Source organism: Labrus mixtus, chromosome 2, assembly GCF_963584025.1.
Source record: "Labrus mixtus chromosome 2, fLabMix1.1, whole genome shotgun sequence".
Taxonomy (NCBI): Eukaryota; Metazoa; Chordata; class Actinopteri; order Labriformes; family Labridae; genus Labrus; species Labrus mixtus.
This window is the reverse complement of record NC_083613.1, coordinates 11946406-11967090: the sequence shown is the minus strand read 5'-3', so window position 1 is coordinate 11967090 and position 20685 is coordinate 11946406. Positions and strand designations below refer to the sequence as shown.

The window sequence follows — 20685 nt, the reverse complement described above, 5'->3', positions numbered from 1 at the left end:
GCTGTCTTTTGTAAACATGTTTAGCTGTCTTTTGTAAACATGTTGCGTTGTCTTTTGTAAACATGTTGAGCTGTCTTTAATAAACATGTAAACATGTTGCGTTGTCTTTTGTAAACATGTTGCGCTGTCTTTTGTAAACATATTGCTCTGTCTTTTGTAAACATGTTGCATTGTCTTTTGTAAACATGTTGCGTTGTCTTTTGTAAACATGTTTAGCTGTCTTTTGTAAACATGTTGCGATGTCTTTTGTAAACATGTTGAGCTGTCTTTTGTAAACATTGCGTTGTCTTTTGTAAATGTGTTGCCCTGTCTTTTGTAAACATGTTGTGCTGTCTTTTGTAAACATGTTGAGCTGTGTTTTGTAAACATTGCGTTGTCTTTTGTAAATGTGTTGCGTTGTCTTTTGTAAACATGTTGAGCTGTCTTTTGTAAACATGTTGTGCTGTCTTTTGTAAACATGTTGCATTGTCTTTTGTAAACATGTTGCGCTGTCTTTTGTAAACATGTTTAGCTGTCTTTTGTAAACATGTTGAGCTGTCTTTTGTAAACATGTTGCATTGTCTTTTGTAAACATGTTGAGCTGTCTTTTGTCAACATGTTGCGCTCTCTTTTGTAAACATGTTGAGCTGTCTTTTGTAAACATGTTGTGCTGTCTTTTGTAAACATGTTGCGTTGTCTTTTGTAAACATGTTGCTCTGTATTTTGTAAACATGTTGAGCTGTCTTTTGTAAACATGTTGCGTTGTCTTTTGTAAACATGTTGCTCTGTCTTTTGTAAACATGTTGTGTTGTCTTTTGTAAACATGTTGAGCTGTCTTTTGTAAACATGTTTAGCTGTCTTTTGTAAACATGTTGCCTTGTCTATTGTAAACATGTTGAGCTGTCTTTTGTAAACATGTTGCGCTGTCTTTTGTAAACATGTTGTGCTGTCTTTTGTAAACATGTTGCGTTGTCTTTTGTAAACATGTTGCGTTGTCTTTTGTAAACACGTTGCTCTGTCTTTTGTAAACATGTTGTGTTGTCTTTTGTAAACATGTTGCTCTGTATTTTGTAAACATGTTGCTCTGTATTTTGTAAACATGTTGCCTTGTCTATTGTAAACATGTTGCGCTGTCTTTTGTAAACATGTTGCGTTGTCTTTTGTAAACATGTTGCTCTGTATTTTGTAAACATGTTGCGTTGTCGTTTGTCAACATGTTGCGCTGTCTTTTGTAAACATGTTGTGCTGTCTTTTGTAAACATGTTGCTCTGTATTTTGTAAACATGTTGCGTTGTCTTTTGTCAACATGTTGCGCTGTCTTTTGTAAACATGTTGTGCTGTCTTTTGTAAACATGTTGCGTTGTCTTTTGTCAACATGTTGCACACCACATAAAGACTGGAGTTGATGAGTTTAATTGGGCTCAGAGGAGTCGTTATGGTTGCTCAGCCTGGCTGCATGTGAGGACTCTGAATCTCCTGCTGGGAGGTAAAGGTTGAACCTCCTGGTGTAAAATGTGAGCTGTGTCAGTCTGATAATAACAGACTGCTCATTAAACTTCTGAGTGTGCACTACAACAGAGAAGTCACCTTGATGTTGTGTTCTAGCCTAGCTTAGACCTTAGATATTAAGGCTTAAACACTGGGTGGTGTGGGGGGGCTGTAACTGTGACAATATTCATAGATAAATGTGATAAATGAAGACTTTAAGTCATTGTCATCTTTACCTTCAATTTCTGCCATCATGCTGGAGAAAAAATATTCTCACGGCGCAAATCCTACCTTAACCCTACAAAAAATAAATTCAGATATAAGTACAAAGAGTGTGTGCATTCAGAACAATAACAACAAATGTGCATGGACTTCAAATAAATAAAAAGGCACACAAGTGTTTTTAATTGTTTTATTTTATTTCATCTGAAGTTATATTCATTTATACTCTGTAGCCTAAATGTGGAATCACTCTTTTTCATGTGAAGTCTTTATAATGATGACATCTGGTCCAGCTCACATTTATTCATATGTTGTTAGTGTGCTCTATGAGGTTTGATTTTGTAAATGCACTTTTCCCATATTAATGAAGCCCTTTGGATTAAATACAAATATTATAATTATTTAATTATATAAGTGATATCGCCTGCAGAAAGACACATAGATATGCAGTGAAGTCATCACACCGCCTAATTCTCTTCTTCTACTTATTCTTCTTCTTCTTCTTCGTGTCCACTGACTGCGAGAACAAGAAATAAGGTTTATATTCTTTATAAGTGGTTTTCTTTATTTGTTATAAGCGGTGTTTGTGTTCCTGGTTCTTTGTGTGTCGTCGGGACTCTCCAAAGCGGAAGTGGCCTCCTCTTCTGCGGGGTAACTTGACGCGGAGCCTCGGCGGTGTTTTTCTGGGAGGAGCGGGGCAGCAGGCGAAGAGCTGAGTGGGCAAAGAAAACAGCAATAAGCAACAACTAATGGTCCAAAGCGGGCATTGTGAGACCTGGACGTTACCACATCGATGAAGTTAAGCGGGACTATCACGTCCTGCACCGTGTTTCAGAGGACCCGTCGGGTCCAGACTTTCAGAGACCGAGCAGGCGGACCGGACTCGTGAAGAAAGGGGGAGCAGGCGGCGGACACGGCGACATCAAAGGACTCCCAGGTCATTTTACTTAAATTTAACGGTATTCACGTCATTATTTTCCAGGGGAGAGTCGAGCTGTTTCCCCGTGAACACATTAATCAGCCGTGTAACACGACAGCTCTCCTCCGTGTCGGTGTGTTTCTCTTTGTGTGAGACTTTTCAGAGGAATAGAAAAGACGAACATGGCTCCATTAAAACAGCAGCTTCATAGCAGAAAGGAGTGTTTGTAGAAAGGGCGCCTGGTCCTGCCTCTAAATGAGTCCAGTTGTGTCGAGCTGAGCGGACTTTTCTCTGAGTGAATAATAAAGCTGCTGCTGCTGTGTTTCTGTCTCCTTTGTTATTCAGCTCAAGACGAGAGGGGGAAGCTGCTCTGCTCTCAGACCTTAGACTTGCTGTATGCTTTCATTCTGGGAAACTTTTCAACCTCTCACTAAGTTGGACAAAGAGCCCCGTCTGTAGTTCCCCCCCCCCCCCTCCTCTGGATCATTGGGAGTATACATGGAGAACCAGGCCCGCATGATGCTGGGTCATATCGGACTAAGTGGACTGTCTGAGGAGGATGTGGGGGATCCTGACAACATCAGGAAACATCACAGCCTAGGTCAGCCACAGCAGGACATCGGTGACATCCTCCAGCAGATCATGACCATCACAGACGAGAGTCTGGACGAGGCCCAGGCCAGGTAAGACCAACACAGCTGGGTTAGGGTCTACACACAGGGTCCTACACACATGGTCCTACACACATTACACACAGGGTCCTACACACGTTACACACATGGTCCTACACACAGGATCCTACACACATGGTGCTACACACCTGTACACACAGGGTCCTACACACATGGTCCTACACACATGGTCCTACAGACACGTTACACACAGGGTCCTACAGACATGGTCCTACACACAGGGTCCTACACACAGGGTCCTACATACAGGGTCCTACATACAGGGTCCTACACACAGGGTCCTACACACATGGTCCTACACACAGGGTCCTACAGACACGTTACACACAGGGTCCTACACACAGGGTCCTACAGACATGGTCCTACACACATGGTCCTACACACAGGGTCCTACACACATGGTCCTACACTCAGGGTCCTACACACAGGGTCCTACAGACACGTTACACACAGGGTCCTACACACAGGGTCCTACAGACATGGTCCTACACACAGGGTCCTACACACATGGTCCTACACACAGGGTCCTACAGACATGGTCCTACACACAGGGTCCTACACACACAGGTTACACACAGGGTCCTACACACACGTTACACACACGTTACACAAACGTTACACACATGGTCCAATACACACACACTCACGTTACACACATGGTCCTACACACACACACACCGTCCTACACACATGGTCCTACACCCACGCTATACAGACATTACACACATGGTCCTACACACACACACCGTCCTACACACACACACACGTTACGCACATGGTCCTACACACACATTACACACATGGTCCTACACACATGGTCCTACACACACACATACATGGTCCTACACACACGCTACACACACGTTAAACACATGGTCCTACACACACACACACACACACACACACACAGTCCTACACACGCTACACACACGTTAAACACATGGTCCTACACACCTTTAACCACACACTGACTCACACGGCATGATCAGAAGTATTACTCTATATGTGACTTTGTTGTTTGGGGTGGGGGGGTGGGCTCTGGGAGGTCAGAGTTAGCTGTCCGGCCTTCCTGAGGTGATGTGGGACTAATGTGACGGCTTCCCCCTTAAGACCCCCGGTGAGGTCCCGGCTGTCCATCAGTCTACTCCAGGCTATCCCAACCTTGGGGTCACGACCTCTAAAGTCTCCTGGTATTCAAATGGGGTCCCTCCCCTGAAATGTGTAATTATTGATCCAAATAAAATATATTGTATTAATCTACAGGTCGTTTAGCATGGGCTACATGCTAAAAGCTAACAGACGTGCAGGCCTCGTGTGTCCAGCGTTAACTTCCCTCCTCGTTAACACGCGCTCACCTGGCTGCTCACCTCGTCCACACAGACTGATACAATCTCATCCCAGCTTTATAACAAACCAGACACAGATGATAAACTGAAGGTTTCCAACACAAGAGAAAAAAACTATCACATGATTGAACTTTCAACCGTTTTAAGAACAAGCTGTGGGCTAAGTGTTTGGATGTCCGGGGTTCCTATAGTGATCTGTGGCCAGCTGTTTTGGTATGCATGTTTGTTGCTATGCAACAGCAACGACACATCATCCCATGAGGGTAGTTGGGGAATTGATCCGTTAGCTTTTCTTCTAAACTTTCTGCCATTGTTGTAGCGGCCCTCTCACCAAACAACTCTACACTGCTCCTAGTGGTCGTATGAGGACGCTTCAAACCAGTGCAGGATATAATAGGCTGATATCATGTGATTATAAAAGTGATTCTCAGATCAGATCCCCTGATGAAAAGTTAAAGAACCAAACGTGTTAACTCAGTGATTCACCTCTCTCTCTCTCACTCGTTCATGTTTGTGTGTTCATGCTCTTCCTGTTCTGCGCTCAGGTGAATTCGTCAGAAATGTGCTCTGTCCTGATTACACTCGCTCACGTGCTCAGAGTCTCTGTGGCGCTTTGTGTCCATGCCATGACCGTTTAAAACTCCAACAACACCGCTCTAAGTTCAAGTCAACGTTTCTATTCCACGACTACTTCACTGTTTCAGCTATTCATTTAGAGGGATGACCTGTGAACAGATCATGTTCCTACAGAGGGCAAGTTTGGTCTGACCTGACCACCTCTCTCTCTCTCTCTCTCTCTCTCTCTCTTTTAACCTCTGAAACAGGAAACACGCTTTAAACTGCCACAGAATGAAGCCGGCCCTCTTCAGCGTCCTGTGTGAGATGAAGGAGAAGATGGGTGAGTATCTGATGATGAAGTGACCTTACTCTATGATCTGACATTAAGGAGACACACACACACACACACACACACTGCAGGACAGTGTCACCACCTATCCTCCTGAACCCTTTGATTACAAATGTAGAGCTGACTGAATTCATGATCAGGTAGCAGCCTCAGGTGAGGGATCAGCTAACTGCCCACATGGAGGGAGCAGCTTGAACCAGGTTTCTGGATTCATCCAGAGAGTTAGTAAGTGAACATGGAGACAGACTGAAATTTATCATACTGAGCATCAACGCAGCAGGATATAATCAGGAGAATTCACCTGGAGCGAGTGGCAGGGGGTGGTGACCTTTATTCCCTGTGATCCCCCCCCCCCCCCCCCGTCTGACAGGCAGAGTCTCCTCACATAACAAAAAAACCCTGCAGCCCGTCAGACCCTGCAGCCCGTAAGACCTTGCAGCCCGTAAGACCCTGCAGCCCGTAAGACCCTGCAGCCCGTAAGACCTTGCAGCCCGCTGGACCTTGCAGCGTGTAAGACCCTGTAGCCCGTCAGACCCTGCAGCCCGTCAGTCTTCGGTACGGTCAGAGTCTCAGCGGGGGGCGGTTTGCCTCTCGTGACCTCAGACAGAATAATTCCCTCTGAGAGAGCGCGCTCTGTTCGGTGATGCAGAAGATCTCCATCATCCGAGTCTTTGACAGAGTCACTCTGAGGGCTCGATGGAATAATTATTAAACAGGAAGTCTGATGAACTGAACAGGAAATGTCCTCCTGGACGTTTATAAACATTTATTACACCTTCAGGTCGGGGTTAGACTCCCAGGTTTACTGTACAAACTTTAACTGTCACAGCAGTCCATCATGTGACCCCAAACCCAGAGGTAAGGCCTGAACCCTGACCCCAAACCTCAATGTACGGCCTGAACCGTGACCCCAAACCTCAAGGCCTGAATCGTGACCCCAAACCTCAAAGTACGACCTGAACTGTAACCCCAAACCTCAAGGTTTGACCTGAACCGTGACCCCAAACCTTGTGGTACGACCTGAAAGATGATGACCTTCTGCAGAGCCATTGAGCTTCAGTGGAGCACAGCGGTGAACCTTCTGCAGCTCATTGAGTCCTCTCAGACACCGTGTGTGTGTGTGTGTGTGTGTGTGTGTGTGTGTGTGTGTGTGTGTGTGTGTGTGTGTGTGTGTGTGTGTGTGTGTGTGTGTGTGTGTGTGTGTGTGTGTGTGTGTGTGTGTGTGTGTGTGTGTGTGTGTGTGTGTGTGTGTGTGTGTGTGTGTGTGTGTGTGTGTGTGTGTGTGTGTGTGTGTGTGAGAGAGTCAGGTGCGGGGGTTGTCGTTGCCCTCGTTGCTGGATTATGAATGTGAGATGATCTCTGGAACAACACTGTAATTGGCGCCTAATTTGCATAACTGTGCAAATTAACGACCTCTCAAATGAGCGATCATTTTTCACCGGGTCTTTAGTCGCTCCTTAAGAGCTGCCATTAATTAACAGCTGTGTGGGCGTGTGTCTGCTTGTGCTTCTGTGTGTGTGTGTGTGTGTGTGTGTGTGTCTGTTTGTGTGTGTGTGTGTGTGTGTGTGTGTGTGTGTGTGTGTGTGTGGCTGTTTTCTCTTTGGGCAGCAGGATGCCAAGAAGAGCTGGCACTGATTTTCTTCATGTAAACTGTCTCTGCTCCGCTGCTGCTTCCTGACTGCTTAGACTGACGGTTTTTTAGAGTGTAGTTATGCAGCCTATGGAGACACATGCCCCCCCACCCCCCCACCCCCGCCTGCTCCAGGTGAATTCTCATGAACATTTCCTGCTGCGTCCTCACATCGGCTCACCTGGTTCACTTCATGCAGAGGTTTGCTTTCAATTGTTTCAATAAAGTTGATCTTCTTACTACAAGTGTTGCTGGAGCATTTTGACCTCTTCTAAGCCTTTCACTCTTCATGCACCTTGTCAGTTGGTGAAGTTTGTGCCAGAAAATCCTCTTTTTCGGGCGTTTGCTTTCACACATGCAGCTTGTGCAGATGTTAAATGTCACATTTGTTGCAGTGTAGAGTTCCTTCCCTAATTTGTCTCAGGGTCGTTTGGGTAAATGTGACGAGCTGCTTCCTGTCATGTCTCACATTCAGTGAAGAGCGTTCGGTGTCAGAGCCAAAAAAAAAAGAGGCGTGTTCACTCCACATGCACTCCTGAAATCCTCCTCACCTCCTCTCAGCAGGACCCTACTTTGCTTCAGCCATGTCTGTTAGATAGGGCCCCCTGCTGCTTAAAAACCAGTATTACACTTCATGTCTCTGCTGGTCTCCACAGCTCTGGGTATCCGAGGGATCCAGGAGGAGGACGGTCCTGACCCTCAGATATTGAGGCTCGACAACATGCTGTTAGCCGAGGGTGTCGCTGGCTTGGAGAAGGGTGGGGCGTCTGCAGCGGCGGCAGCGGTTGCTGTTGCAGCCGGAGCGTCGCCCAGCGATGGGAGCTTACAGCACAGCGAGTACAGAGAGAAGCTGGCTCAGATACGACAGATGTATCATGCCGAGCTGGAGAAATACGAACAGGTGGGACGTTCGTATGAAAAGAGAATCAAACTGTCAAAGTCAAAACAAGATCATTAAACAGACTCCTCCCCTTTTCTCCAGGCGTGCAATGAATTCACAGACCACGTGATGAACCTGCTGAGGGAGCAGTCCCGTACGCGGCCGGTCTCTCCCAAAGAGATCGAGCGGATGGTGGGAATCATCCACCGCAAGTTCAACACCATCCAGATGCAGCTGAAACAGAGCACGTGTGAGGCCGTCATGATCCTGCGCTCACGCTTCCTGGATGCCAGGTGGGTGTGTTCTTGGGTAGAAGAAGATGGGCCTCTGTCTTCTGATTGGTGTGACTGAGTGATGATGATTCTTCTTCCTCCGTCAGGCGGAAACGGAGAAACTTCAGCAAGCAGGCGGCAGAGATCCTCAATGAATACTTTTACTCCCATCTGGCGAACCCGTATCCGAGTGAGGAGGCCAAGGAGGAGCTCGCCAAGAAGTGTTCCATCACCGTGTCTCAGGTGAGAACGCCAGAGACCTGGGGGGGGGGGGGGGGGGGGGGGGTGTGTGATTTAAGAGTGGTGATTTAAACTGTGTGTGTGTTCACCTCTCAGGTTGCCAACTGGTTTGGAAATAAGCGGATTCGCTATAAGAAGAACGTTTCAAAGCTCCAGGAGGAAGCTAACATGTACGCCATGAAGACGGCGGCAAGCGCGTCCTCACAGGCCAGCCAAGGCAACTCTCCAGCCACGCCAAACTCAGGTACGAGCACACACACGTGACTTCACAGACCTCCACGGTCTCTCTGATGGAGTGAAAACAACAGAGCTGCAGTATCCCCACTGTCCACATGAGGGAGGCCGATGAATCCCCATCAGCAGAAAGAAATATACATTAACATAAACACACACACTTTGTTTACATGTTTATATGAACACAAACAATCAGAAGAAAAGTGCTTCATGTCAACACACACACACACACAGACACATACTCTCTGCCTGTTGACGGCTCCGTTTATAGGGCAGTGTGTGTGTGTGTGTTTCCAGGAGGATACCCGGCTCCATGTTTCTCTCCTGAAGGGAGGTTGTGAGGATTAACCTGCAGGACGTCTCCTCAGAGTCACATGTGAGCAGCTCTGTTTCAAATGTCTAACTGGTGAACATTTCAGGGGGTCTGCTCGGGGGGGGAATGTGTCGGTGTGCAGGGTTTCCTAACGTTACACTTTTTATCGGATTATGCATCAAAATCAGCATCAGAGAAAAACGGTCTGGACGTTCAGAATGTTTTAATGAATATAAACATGTTGGCATGTTCAGAGTCTGAGAGCTGACTTCCTGTTCCCCCCTTGTCTGTAGGACCCTGAGGGACGGAGGGACAACAGCACCCCCCCCCCCCCTCCCCCCCAACACCGGCCAGCGAGCACTACTTCACCTCCAGCCGCCGCCACCGCCCCCCTGCAGGATGACCTCCAGTCAAACCCCCCCCCCGCAGGCTGACCTCCACAGACTCTTCAGAACTCTCTCTTCCATATTTTTACTCTCCCTGCAGGCTGACCCCACCCCCCCAGCAAACCCCGCCCCCCTGCAGGCTGACCCCCCCCCCCCCCCCCTGTTAGGTATCTTTAGATTTGTACTCTCTTTTTATTTCTTAGAGTTAAAATAATAAAACACAAAAAGAAAGCATGTGATAGTGATTTTAAAAAGTGTTTATATCGTTTCTTTGCCTTTGTTTGACTCTGAGGTTGTGACGGGTACGTTCAGACGTCTCGCCGACAGGTGTGACCATAAGTCCAGCTGGTGGTCGCTGGTCAGCGTGTGTATCCTGTGGTGTTGCTTCTCTTAAAGTTGTAAATATATTTTTACTCTCACAGCTTTTTGTGTTTCTTTAAAGCTTTGTAAGCAACCGAACCAAAGAAGCTTTAACCAGGACGTCCGAGTTCAAAGTTCAGCTGCAGGCCGTGTTTCACCCCCGTGCCCCCTAGTGCTGAGCCAGGGTTCTGCATCTGACTGGCCTCTGGATTGTTTTTGTTGTCTCTTTTTTTTAGGGTTAAATGTTCGTACGAACGTCAGCTGATCAAAGTCATACTTTAATAGTTTCTGATATTTGAGAGAATCACACGATGTCTGTTAGTTTGAACTTTATAAACCATCTCTGCAGATATTATGAAACCATGAGAAGAGCTGATGTATGCAAAGAATCAGGATTGAAATAATGCTACTATGATTGAAGAGCAGCGGCATCCTGACATCATCACGTCTTCATGTTTCTATGACGTCTTTTTGTTACTCTGCAAACATTAAAGTAAATTACTACACATCCTCTCAACGTCTCCCTCTTTCTCTCATTCTTTCCATAATGTTTTATTCAGTTATTCCAAAAGAAAGATTCAATAAAAGTTAATTTCAGTCCAACTGAAAAACTGAACAGAAGAGGAGCAAAGATTAACAAGGAGCCAATCACAGGAACACAGAGGAGACCAATGAAGTGACAAGAAGACGAATTACACACACAGGTCATCAGACACAGGTGAGACTAAAGAGACAGGTGAGACTAAAGACAGGTGAGACTAACAAGACAGGTGAGACTAACGACACAGGTGAGACTAATGACAGGTGAGACTAACAAAACAGGTGAGACTAAAGACAGGTGAGACTAACAAGACACAGGTCAGACTAAAGACACAGGTGACACTGACAAGACAGGTGAGACTGAAGACACAGGTGAGACTAATAACACAGGTGAGACTAGTGACACAAGTGAGACTAATAACAGGTGAGACTAAAGACACAGGTCAGACTAAAGAGACAGGTGAGACTAATGACACAGATGAGACTAAATACACAGGTGAGACTAGTGACACAGGTGAGACTAAAGACACAGGTGGGACTAGTGACACAAGTGAGACTAACAAGACAGAGGTGAGACTAAAGACACAGGTGAGACTAATGATAGGTAAGACTAAAGACAGTTGAGACTAACAAGACAGGTAAGACTAAAGACAGGTGAGACTAAAGACACAGGTGAGACTAAAGACAGGTGAGAGTAAAGACACAGTTGAGACTAAAGACACAGGTGAGACTAACAAGAAAGGTGAGACTAACAAGACACAGGTGAGACTAAAGACAGGTGAGACTAACAAGACAGGTGAGACTAAAAAGACACAGTTGAGACTAAAGACACAGGTGAGACTAACGACACAGGTAAGACTAAAGACACAGGTGACACTGACAAGACACAGGTGAGACTAATAACAGGTGAGACTAAAGACACAGGTGGGACTAGTGACACAAGTGAGACTAATAACAGGTGAGACTAAAGACACAGGTCAGACTAAAGAGACAGGTGAGACTAATGACACAGATGAGACTAAATACACAGGTGAGACTAGTGACACAGGTGAGACTAAAGACACAGGTGGGACTAGTGACACAAGTGAGACTAACAAGACAGAGGTGAGACTAAAGACACAGGTGAGACTAATGATAGGTAAGACTAAAGACAGTTGAGACTAACAAGACAGGTAAGACTAAAGACAGGTGAGACTAAAGACACAGGTGAGACTAAAGACACAGTTGAGACTAAAGACACAGGTGAGACTAACAAGAAAGGTGAGACTAACAAGACACAGGTGAGACTAACAAGACAGGTGAGACTAAAAAGACACAGTTGAGACTAAAGACACAGGTGAGACTAACGACACAGGTAAGACTAAAGACACAGGTGACACTGACAAGACACAGGTGAGACTAATAACAGGTGAGACTAAAGACACAGGTGGGACTAGTGACACAAGTGAGACTAATAACAGGTGAGACTAAAGACACAGGTCAGACTAAAGAGACAGGTGAGACTAATGACACAGATGAGACTAAATACACAGGTGAGACTAGTGACACAGGTGAGACTAAAGACACAGGTGGGACTAGTGACACAAGTGAGACTAATAACAGGTGAGACTAAAGACATAGGTCAGACTAAAGAGACAGGTGAGACTAATGACACAGGTGATACTAAAGACACAGGTGAGACTAATAACACAGGTGAGACTAAAGACACAGGTGAGACTAGTGACACAGGTGAGACTAGAGACAGATGAGACTAATAACACAGGTGAGACTAAAGACACAGGTGAGACTAAAGACGACAAAGGTGAGACTAACAAGACACAGGTGAGACTAAATACACAGGTGAGACTAAAGAGACACAGTTGAGACTAAAGACACAGGTGACACTAAAGATAGGTGAGACTAAAGACACAGGTGAGACTAACAAGACACAGGTGAGTCTAAAGACACAGGTGAGACTAGTGACACAGGTGAGACTAATAACACAGGTGAGACGAAAGACAGGTGAGACTTAAGACACAGGTGACACTAACAAGACACAGGTGAGACTAGTGACACAGGTGAGACTAGTGCCAGGTGAGACTAAAGACAGGTGAGACTAAAGACAGGTGAAACTAACAAGACACAGGTCAGACTAACAAGACACAGGTGAGACTAATAACACAGGTGAGACTAAAGAGACACAGGTCAGACTAACGACACAGGTGAGACTAAAGACACAGGTGAGACTAATAACACAGGTGAGACTAAATACACAGGTGAAATTAATAAGACACAGGTGAGACTAGTGACACAGGTGAGACAAAAGACACAGGTGAGACTAACAAGACAGGTGAGACTAATGACACAGGTGAGACTAGTGACACAGGTGAGGACCATTAGGGCAATCGTAATGGAGGGAAAACAGACAAAGGGAGGAAGTCAAACATGACAGAAAACACAGGAACGAAGAATTACAAAATAAAATCGGAAACAGTAAATACAAGACAAGGGAAACACACACAGGGAAGAGAGAAACGCGAGGTTACAAATGACAAAATAAAACAGGAATCACTGAACTTCAGAAGATTAGAGTAAATAAACACACAAGGAGGTGAAATGACAAAATAAAACAAGAAATAAAACTGACCAATGGCATTACGTTAAACTAATGATAGAAACACTGAGGGCATACTTACACTAGGCCGCTCGGTTTAAACCAATGAGACGACAGGACACAGTCAGTCAGTGAACGCTTCAGACATGACGAGACTGAGGAGGGGCGGGGCTACGTGGTGAGTGAGGGGTCAAAGGTCTTCAGTGATTGTATTGAGAGGAGACACAGAAAGAGAGAGAGTGACTGTTCATCATGGACCTCTTACCTGAGCTTCTCATCCTGTCGTCGTTATTATGTTCAGGTAAAAGATTTCATTTAACTCAAACAGACTGAACGAGACGGATCATCACATCTCTCTTCTTTGTCTATCTGGTAACTTTCTTTATTGAACGTTCATGAAGCTCGTGGTTCTAAATCGACAGTTAGGTTTGACCAGCAGGATTTGAATTCATGTCCTGATCTGTGATGGTCCTTCGAACAGTCTGAAACTGTTAAAGAAACTTCTGTCTTTGAATGAAGTCTGATAAAAACATGTGGTCGCTGTTTTTAGAGAGTAACGAGGATTTCTCAGTCTGCAGGCTCCACATCTGTTTGTCTTTCAGAGGAGCAGCAATATGAAAGTTATAATATATAAGACCTGAGACCATAGAACTTTAGTCATATAAATAAAGATAATTTATTCCAGCTCGCTGTTGATGAGGGACTGTGATCATGGTCTTCTGAGCCCCTCTGTTCAGTCTGTGTGTTTGCTGACTTTATTTGCTTTGAGGTCGCTGATCGTTTACTCGACTAAAGGTTCATGTGTGTCTGCAGTGTGTGCGCAGGCGCCTGTGGTCTCCGTGGAGCCCCGGACAGCGACTGTACGCCAAGGGGAGTCGGCCAGCTTCAGGTGCCAACTGGGAGGCGGTGCACAGCCGGTCCAGCTGGAGTGGAGACGAGCCAATAACCAAGCGTTACAAGGTCAGAGGGGTCAACTTATTATACTAGTGTTAACACTAACGTGAAGGAGTGGTGAAACGTGTCACTGACTTCTTCATCTGTCTCGTAGAAAATGTGAAGGTGGGTCCTGGAGGCTCTGTGCTGACCGTCGCTAACTCTCGACCCGCAAACCAGGGACAGTTCCGCTGTGTGGCGAGCAACTCTGCAGGCCGAGGCACGGCGACGGCCGTGCTCAACGTCAAATGTGAGCTCATCTCCACGATTCAGTTCAAAGCCAGGCTTCATGTTTGAATATCTCATCTTTACTTTATATCATAATAGCAGTTTCTTCAACAGCTGCTGGGCCCGACAGTCAGTAAGCTCAACGACCGTAGCAGTTAGCTCAACGATGTCAGCAGTTAGCTCGACGATGTTAACAGTTAGCTCGTGAACATTGTGGAACATCTAGCAGCTAAAGAGCCACTGATGTCCCAGTGAGTGTTTCCTGTAAAAGACGTTTAAAAGATATTCAGTCACGAGATTCAACACCCGTTCAAACCCGACAAAAAATGTTGATATGTCGGTGTTGTGTCCAACGCTCGCCTCTGCTGCCCCCATGTGGCCATAAACTAACTGCAGGGTTAATGCTTCTCATGTCTCTGTCAGATGCTCCTAAGGTGCGGCTGACACCAGCAGGGCCCCTGAGGGTCAGGATGGGGGACGCTGTGTCGGTGGAGTGTCGGGCATCAGGCAGGCCACGCCCAAAAATGAGCTGGAAACGCCAGGGCTCCACCCTGCAGCTGGTTACCAAGGAGACGAACGACGTCAACACAATACAGGTACAATAGGAGCAGAAACATATGAAACAGTTTTATCAGATTTATCAGATTTTTAAAGACGAGTGGTGAATGAGGTCGTTGGCGTCTGTTTGCTCAGTGGCCCGCGGTGCACCCGGAGGACTCGGGGGTTTATATCTGCCAGGCTTCAAACTCTGAGGGGGTGACCGAGGTCAAAGTTGATGTGATTGTTGAGGGGGGGCTGGGAGCCCCAGTGGCCTCAGTGAGCGCTTCAGAGATGACCGTGGTGGAGGGAAACATGGTGACGATGACGTGTGTCGCCAGTGGTGAGATGTTTGTTTGTTTGTTTGTTTGTTTGCTAGTTTGTTTGTTTGTTTGTTTGTTTATGTGTGTAAATCTCACGTTCTCTTCTGTCTGTCAGGTTCCCCTGCACCTGTCATCACCTGGTCCAAGCTCCGAGCACCGTTGCCATGGAAACACACGATGGTGGGTGGAGTTTTAACGCTGAGCAGAGTGGGGCGCCAGGATTCAGGACAATACATCTGTAATGCCACCAACCTCCACGGTTACAGTGAGGCGTACACACAGATGGAGGTGGAGAGTGAGTTAAAGATAGTGAACACACAGAAACATCCAGACGCTCCTCCTGTCCTCAGGTCAGACTCATTCTCCTCTCCTTGCAGGCCCTCCGTACGCCACATGTCTACCTGAGCAGGTGAGGCTCCAGCCAGGTGATGCCCTGAGCGTGCAGTGCCTTGCTCATGGCTCTCACCCCATTGGCTTTAAGTGGACCCGGGTGGGCCAGGCCAGCCTGCCTGCAGGTGCAGAGAGCACCAGGGATGGAAAGCTGCTAATAGCTCGTGTTAAACTGAGCGATGGGGGCACGTTCAAATGTGTGGCATCTAACCACGTGGGCTCCAGCGAGGCGTTGGTTGAAGTCGTCATTAAACGTGAGTTTCTGTTTGAGTGAAGGTGATCGGTGCTAAGCTAATTAACTGAAGTCTGTTCACAAACCTCTCTTTTGTTTGTTTGTACAGCCTGAGACGTCGTGGTCACTCTTCATCATTTCATCTCCTCGCCTCGACTGTAGCCATGACGACAGCCAAAGAGTTCATACTGAGAAAATGACCTTTAATCATGTCATGTTTTAATCGTGTTGAAGGAAAGCTTGTCAACACTTCCTTATTTCTGTCCCCATAGGTTACTTTTGTTCTTTCATAGAAACTCTGATTTAATGTTGCTGATGTCTCCTTTCTGTCTTTGGAAACTTTTCTCTGGATCTCCGGACAAGAAGCTGAAGGGCCTTTCTTCCTTTCTTCCTTTTTTCCATTTTGATTTTTATTGTTTTTCCTGAAACATCAAAGACAGACTTTGTCAAACAATTGTCAAACTGTCACTTATTTGTTCATAATCATGGAAAGAGGAGATAGTAGAAATACAATAGATAATCAGAAACATAAACATAAACACAATGTGGGTAACAGAAAATACAAATTAAAAATTCTGAAGGACTTCTACATAGACGATTATGGACCGACATTATAATAAATAAAGAAAGAAAGAAAATCCTAGAAAAGAGACGTGCATACATATACACACATAAACATACATACACATATACACACACATATATAGACACATACACACATACACATATATACACACACACACATATATACATATATACACACATACACACATATAAACATATATACACAAACACAAACATACATACACATATATACACATAAACACACAAATATATACACATATATACACACATAAACACATATATATATATACACACACACAAACATACATACACATATATACACATATACACACACACATATATATACACACATACATACACATGTACATATTTACACAATCACACTGGTTCCCATGAGTATTTTGTTGTATATGGTTATCCTTAATACCAATCCAGATCAGGTTAACCCCAAACCATTTAACTTCTGCACAGTGCAGCGCATAAAACAAATAAAATGACTGGCTTTTAATCCCCTTAAAGGTATGAAGATATGCCTGTATGCAGATGACATCACTATACCAGATACACCTGTATGCAGATGACATCACTATACCAGATACACCAGTACGCAGATGACATCACTCTCTCAGATACGGCTGTATGCAGATGACATCACTCTACCAGGTACACCTGTATGCAGATGACATCACTCTACCAGATACACCTGTATGCAGATGATATCACTCTCTCAGATACACCTGTATGCAGATGACGTCACTCTCTCAGATACGCCTGTATGCAGATGACATCACTCTCTCAGATACGCCTGTATGCAGATGACATCACTCTCTCAGATACACCTGTATGCAGATGACATCACTCTCAGATACTCCTGTATGCAGATGACATCACTCTACCAGATACCAGACTCTACCCCCCTGTGCCCCTGCTGAGCCAGGGTTCTGCATCTGACTGGCCTCGTCAGCTGCAGCTTGTACATACGTCAGCTGATCAAAGTCATACTTTAATAGTTTCTGATATTTGAGAGAATCACACGATGTCTGTTAGTTTGAATGATATGAAACCATGAGAAGAGCTGATGTATGCAAAGAATCAGGATTGAAATAATGCTACTATGATTGAAGAGCAGCGGCATCCTGATATCATCACGTCTTCATGTTTCTATGACGTCTTTTTGTTACTCTGCAAACATTAAAGTCAATTACTACACATCCTCTCAACGTCTCCCTCTTTCTCTCATTCTTTCCATAATGTTTTATTCAGTTATTCCAAAAGAAAGATTCAATAAAAGTTAATTTCAGTCCAACTGAAAAACTCTGAACAGAAGAGGAGCAAAGATTAACAAGGAGCCAATCACAGGAACACAGAGGAGACCAATGAAGTGACAAGAAGACGATTTACACACACAGGTCATCAGACACAGGTGAGACTGAAGACACAGGTGAGACTAAAGAGACAGGTGAGACTAAAGAGACACAGGTGAGACTAATGACACAGGTGAGACTAACAAGACACAGGTGAGACTAAAGGCACAGGTGAGACTAAAGACACAGGTGAGACTAAAGACACAGGTGAGATTAACAAGACACAGGTGAGACTAAAGACACAGGTGAGACTAATGACACAGGTGAGACTGAAGACACAGGTGAGACTAAATACATAGGTCACATTGACAAGACACAGGTGACACTGACAAGACACAGGTGAGACTGAAGACACAGGTGAGACTAATAACACAGGTGAGACTAAAGACACAGGTCAGACTAACAAGACATAGGTGAGACTAAAGACACAGGTGAGACTAATAACACAGGTGAGACTAATAACACAGGTGAGACTAAAGACACAGGCGTTGGGCCACGCAGGCTTAGGACAGTCAAACCATGGACTTGGGCCTTTGAGTTATTTACTGAGATCACAAAGAGGCCTAAAAGGACTCTTTATCCCAGAATTCCCTGTGGTACTTCACACCTATGTGTGACGTAAAGGGGGGACCGGAACCTGAGGGAGACCCCACAGGAAGGCGGCCAGGTGACAAAACTCTGAGACTCCCCTCGTTCTACCTCTTTCCATGCGCTGACTTGAAGTGCTAGGAGACCCAAGCTCACCTCCTGTTTCCTGCAACAATCTTCCTTTGTTTTAAGTTTTGGCGCGCAGGTAATCCGCGGCCGGCAGTGTTCCAAATTCCGAGCTCGGATTGTCCAGTGAACGCATCTCAGTTTCTCGGAGTTTAACGGTCTTATTCTGTCCTGCAACGAAAGGACATTAACGGACATCTTTCCCCTCGACGGAGAACCAACGAAGCCGCTCTTGCCGTAAGGGACCCTCGCCGCCATTAGACGCCTCTACCCCAGGACAGACAGAAGATCTGTTTTATCGCCGGACTCCTTTTTCCTTCACCGATCGCAGGCAAAGCGATTCACCAGTGAGGCTTAATTAGGTCTGGGCAGAATTAGCTTTAGAGAGTGTTTTTAACAATTGTTTGATTGAAGCAGAAACTGTAATTTTTATCTTTGTTGGACCGTCGCGTCCTGAGTTTTACCTGTTTAAAACTCTTGTTGTTCCCATTTCGGACCGCTGCGTCCTATATGTGTTTAGCGTAACAGCGTTATAACTGGGTATTACTCTTCTGATCAGAAAGGCCAGTGTAAGCCGTATTAACTTGAATTCGGCCATTGGTTTGTTTCTGTGAATGAAGGGAATTACTCCGAGTTGTGGTGCGGGATTCGGACTGTGATCCGGCCTCTTCAGACACGCATTTCTACGCTCCTCTTCTATCTTTTTTTCTTCCCCTTTGACTAACACACACAGAAATCTGTATACTCGCGGCCATCCAGACGCCTCAGAGACACAGATCGTGTAGGGCCGAACTCGGTCTCTTTTAGACATTAAGGCCACATTAGGTCTTTGTTAGGTGTGTGCCATCAGAAGGGCGACCACGTGGGACGAAGCCATCTCCCCCTTTTCTTCTTCCCCCCCTCTCTCTCTCTCACACACACACACACACACACACACACGCTTGATAATGTTTGTTTGCTTAGATTAGTTTATAATAGTTATTTGTTTGATTAAGTTAATTGATTTTGGATTGATGTTGCTTTGTTTAAATAAATTCTGTTATAATTTAAGAGAGCAGTTGTTTGTGATTACTGGTGTGTTTGCATTGTGATATGAGCTGGGTGCGAAGGCTTTGTGTATGGATTTCACGCCTTCAATTTATTAAATATAGTTATTAATTATTAATAATATTAGTAATTAAATAACTAATCTGAGACTGATTTGAGTGATATTTTGGTTATATTTCCCTCAGTACAGGGTGGTGCCCCAAAACGAGATTAAACATAGTTTAATGATATTTTATTTATATTATTAATAATTAGAAATAATTATTAAAGAATATAACCAAAGTTGACTTGATACAACCCCAACACAGGTGAGACTAATAACACAGGTGAGACTAATGACACAGGTGAGACTAAACACACAGGTGAGACTGACAAGACACAGGTGAGACTGAAGACACAGGTGAGACTAAAGACACAGGTGAGACTAATAACACAGGTGAGACTAAAGACACAGGTGAGACTAAAGACACAGGTGAGACTAAAGACACAGGTGAGTTGGATGACACTATCGAAAACTTTGACCGTCATTGCAACCCTAGCATTAATGAGACTGTGGAACGATATCGTTTCTTCACGAGACACCAAGGTTCAAGTGAAAATATTGACGGCTACATCACAGAGCTGAAGTTGCTTACCAAAACGTACAATTTTGGGACCTTAAGAGACTCACTCATTCGAGATAGGATCGTGTGTGGACTTCGCGACACGGGGATGAGAGAGCGACTGTTGAGGGAGAAGAATCTGATGTTGGACACATGCATACAGCTTTGCAGGGCAGCAGAGTTGTCCCGGGAGAACAGTAAAGCCATCACGGGACCCAAGGTGGAGGAAGTGCATGCAATACAAGGAGCAATGCACCAGAGACAAAAGCATGAGACAATAGAATGTAAGTTTTGTGGAAAAACACTTGAAAAAAGTAAACAGAAATGCCCAGCATATGGTCAGAAGTGCAAAAGATGTGGCAGAGAGAACCACTTTGCAGCCAAATGTAGAGCACACACAGAAAGAAATCTATACACAATGTTGCAGAATGTGAGAGTGACGAATATGAGGACATTCTTTGTGTTACTGTAGCAGGGACTGAGAGTGTAAATGCTGTGGATACTAACAAAGTAGATGATACTCAGCTCTTTGCTGGCATGCTTCTTGACAATAGCATGATAAAATTCCAGATTGACTGTGGTGCAAGTTGCAATGTGATCCCAATCGACCTGCTTAATCCTGACACAAAACTGGAGCCCTCAAAGACTGTTTTATTAATGTACAACAAAAGTAAACTGAAGCCACTCTGGAAATGCAAAGTAAAGATTAGGAACCCGAGAAACCAGAAG

General features: G+C 45.1%; 2 protein-coding genes across 2 annotated transcripts; both read left to right on the top strand.

The window, feature by feature from the left end:
- Positions 1-2307: 2307 nt before the first annotated feature.
- On the top strand, positions 2308-10381 carry LOC132985187 (pre-B-cell leukemia transcription factor 1-like). The gene is made up of 9 exons (XM_061052425.1): positions 2308-2626; positions 2954-3291; positions 5471-5544; positions 7840-8084; positions 8166-8356; positions 8443-8578; positions 8672-8819; positions 9107-9185; positions 9416-10381. The coding sequence occupies exons 2-8, from the start codon at positions 3107-3109 to the stop codon at positions 9148-9150; spliced, it is 1023 nt and encodes a 340-aa protein (XP_060908408.1). The 5' UTR covers positions 2308-2626; positions 2954-3106; the 3' UTR covers positions 9151-9185; positions 9416-10381.
- Positions 10382-13164: 2783 nt separating this feature from the next.
- LOC132985178 (basement membrane-specific heparan sulfate proteoglycan core protein-like) lies at positions 13165-16405 on the top strand. Its single transcript, XM_061052413.1, has 8 exons — positions 13165-13302; positions 13815-13961; positions 14050-14184; positions 14586-14758; positions 14856-15042; positions 15138-15317; positions 15400-15666; positions 15754-16405. Exons 1-8 carry the CDS (start codon positions 13254-13256, stop codon positions 15756-15758), a joined length of 1143 nt encoding a protein of 380 aa, XP_060908396.1. The 5' UTR covers positions 13165-13253; the 3' UTR covers positions 15759-16405.
- The last annotated feature ends 4280 nt before the right edge of the window (positions 16406-20685 follow it).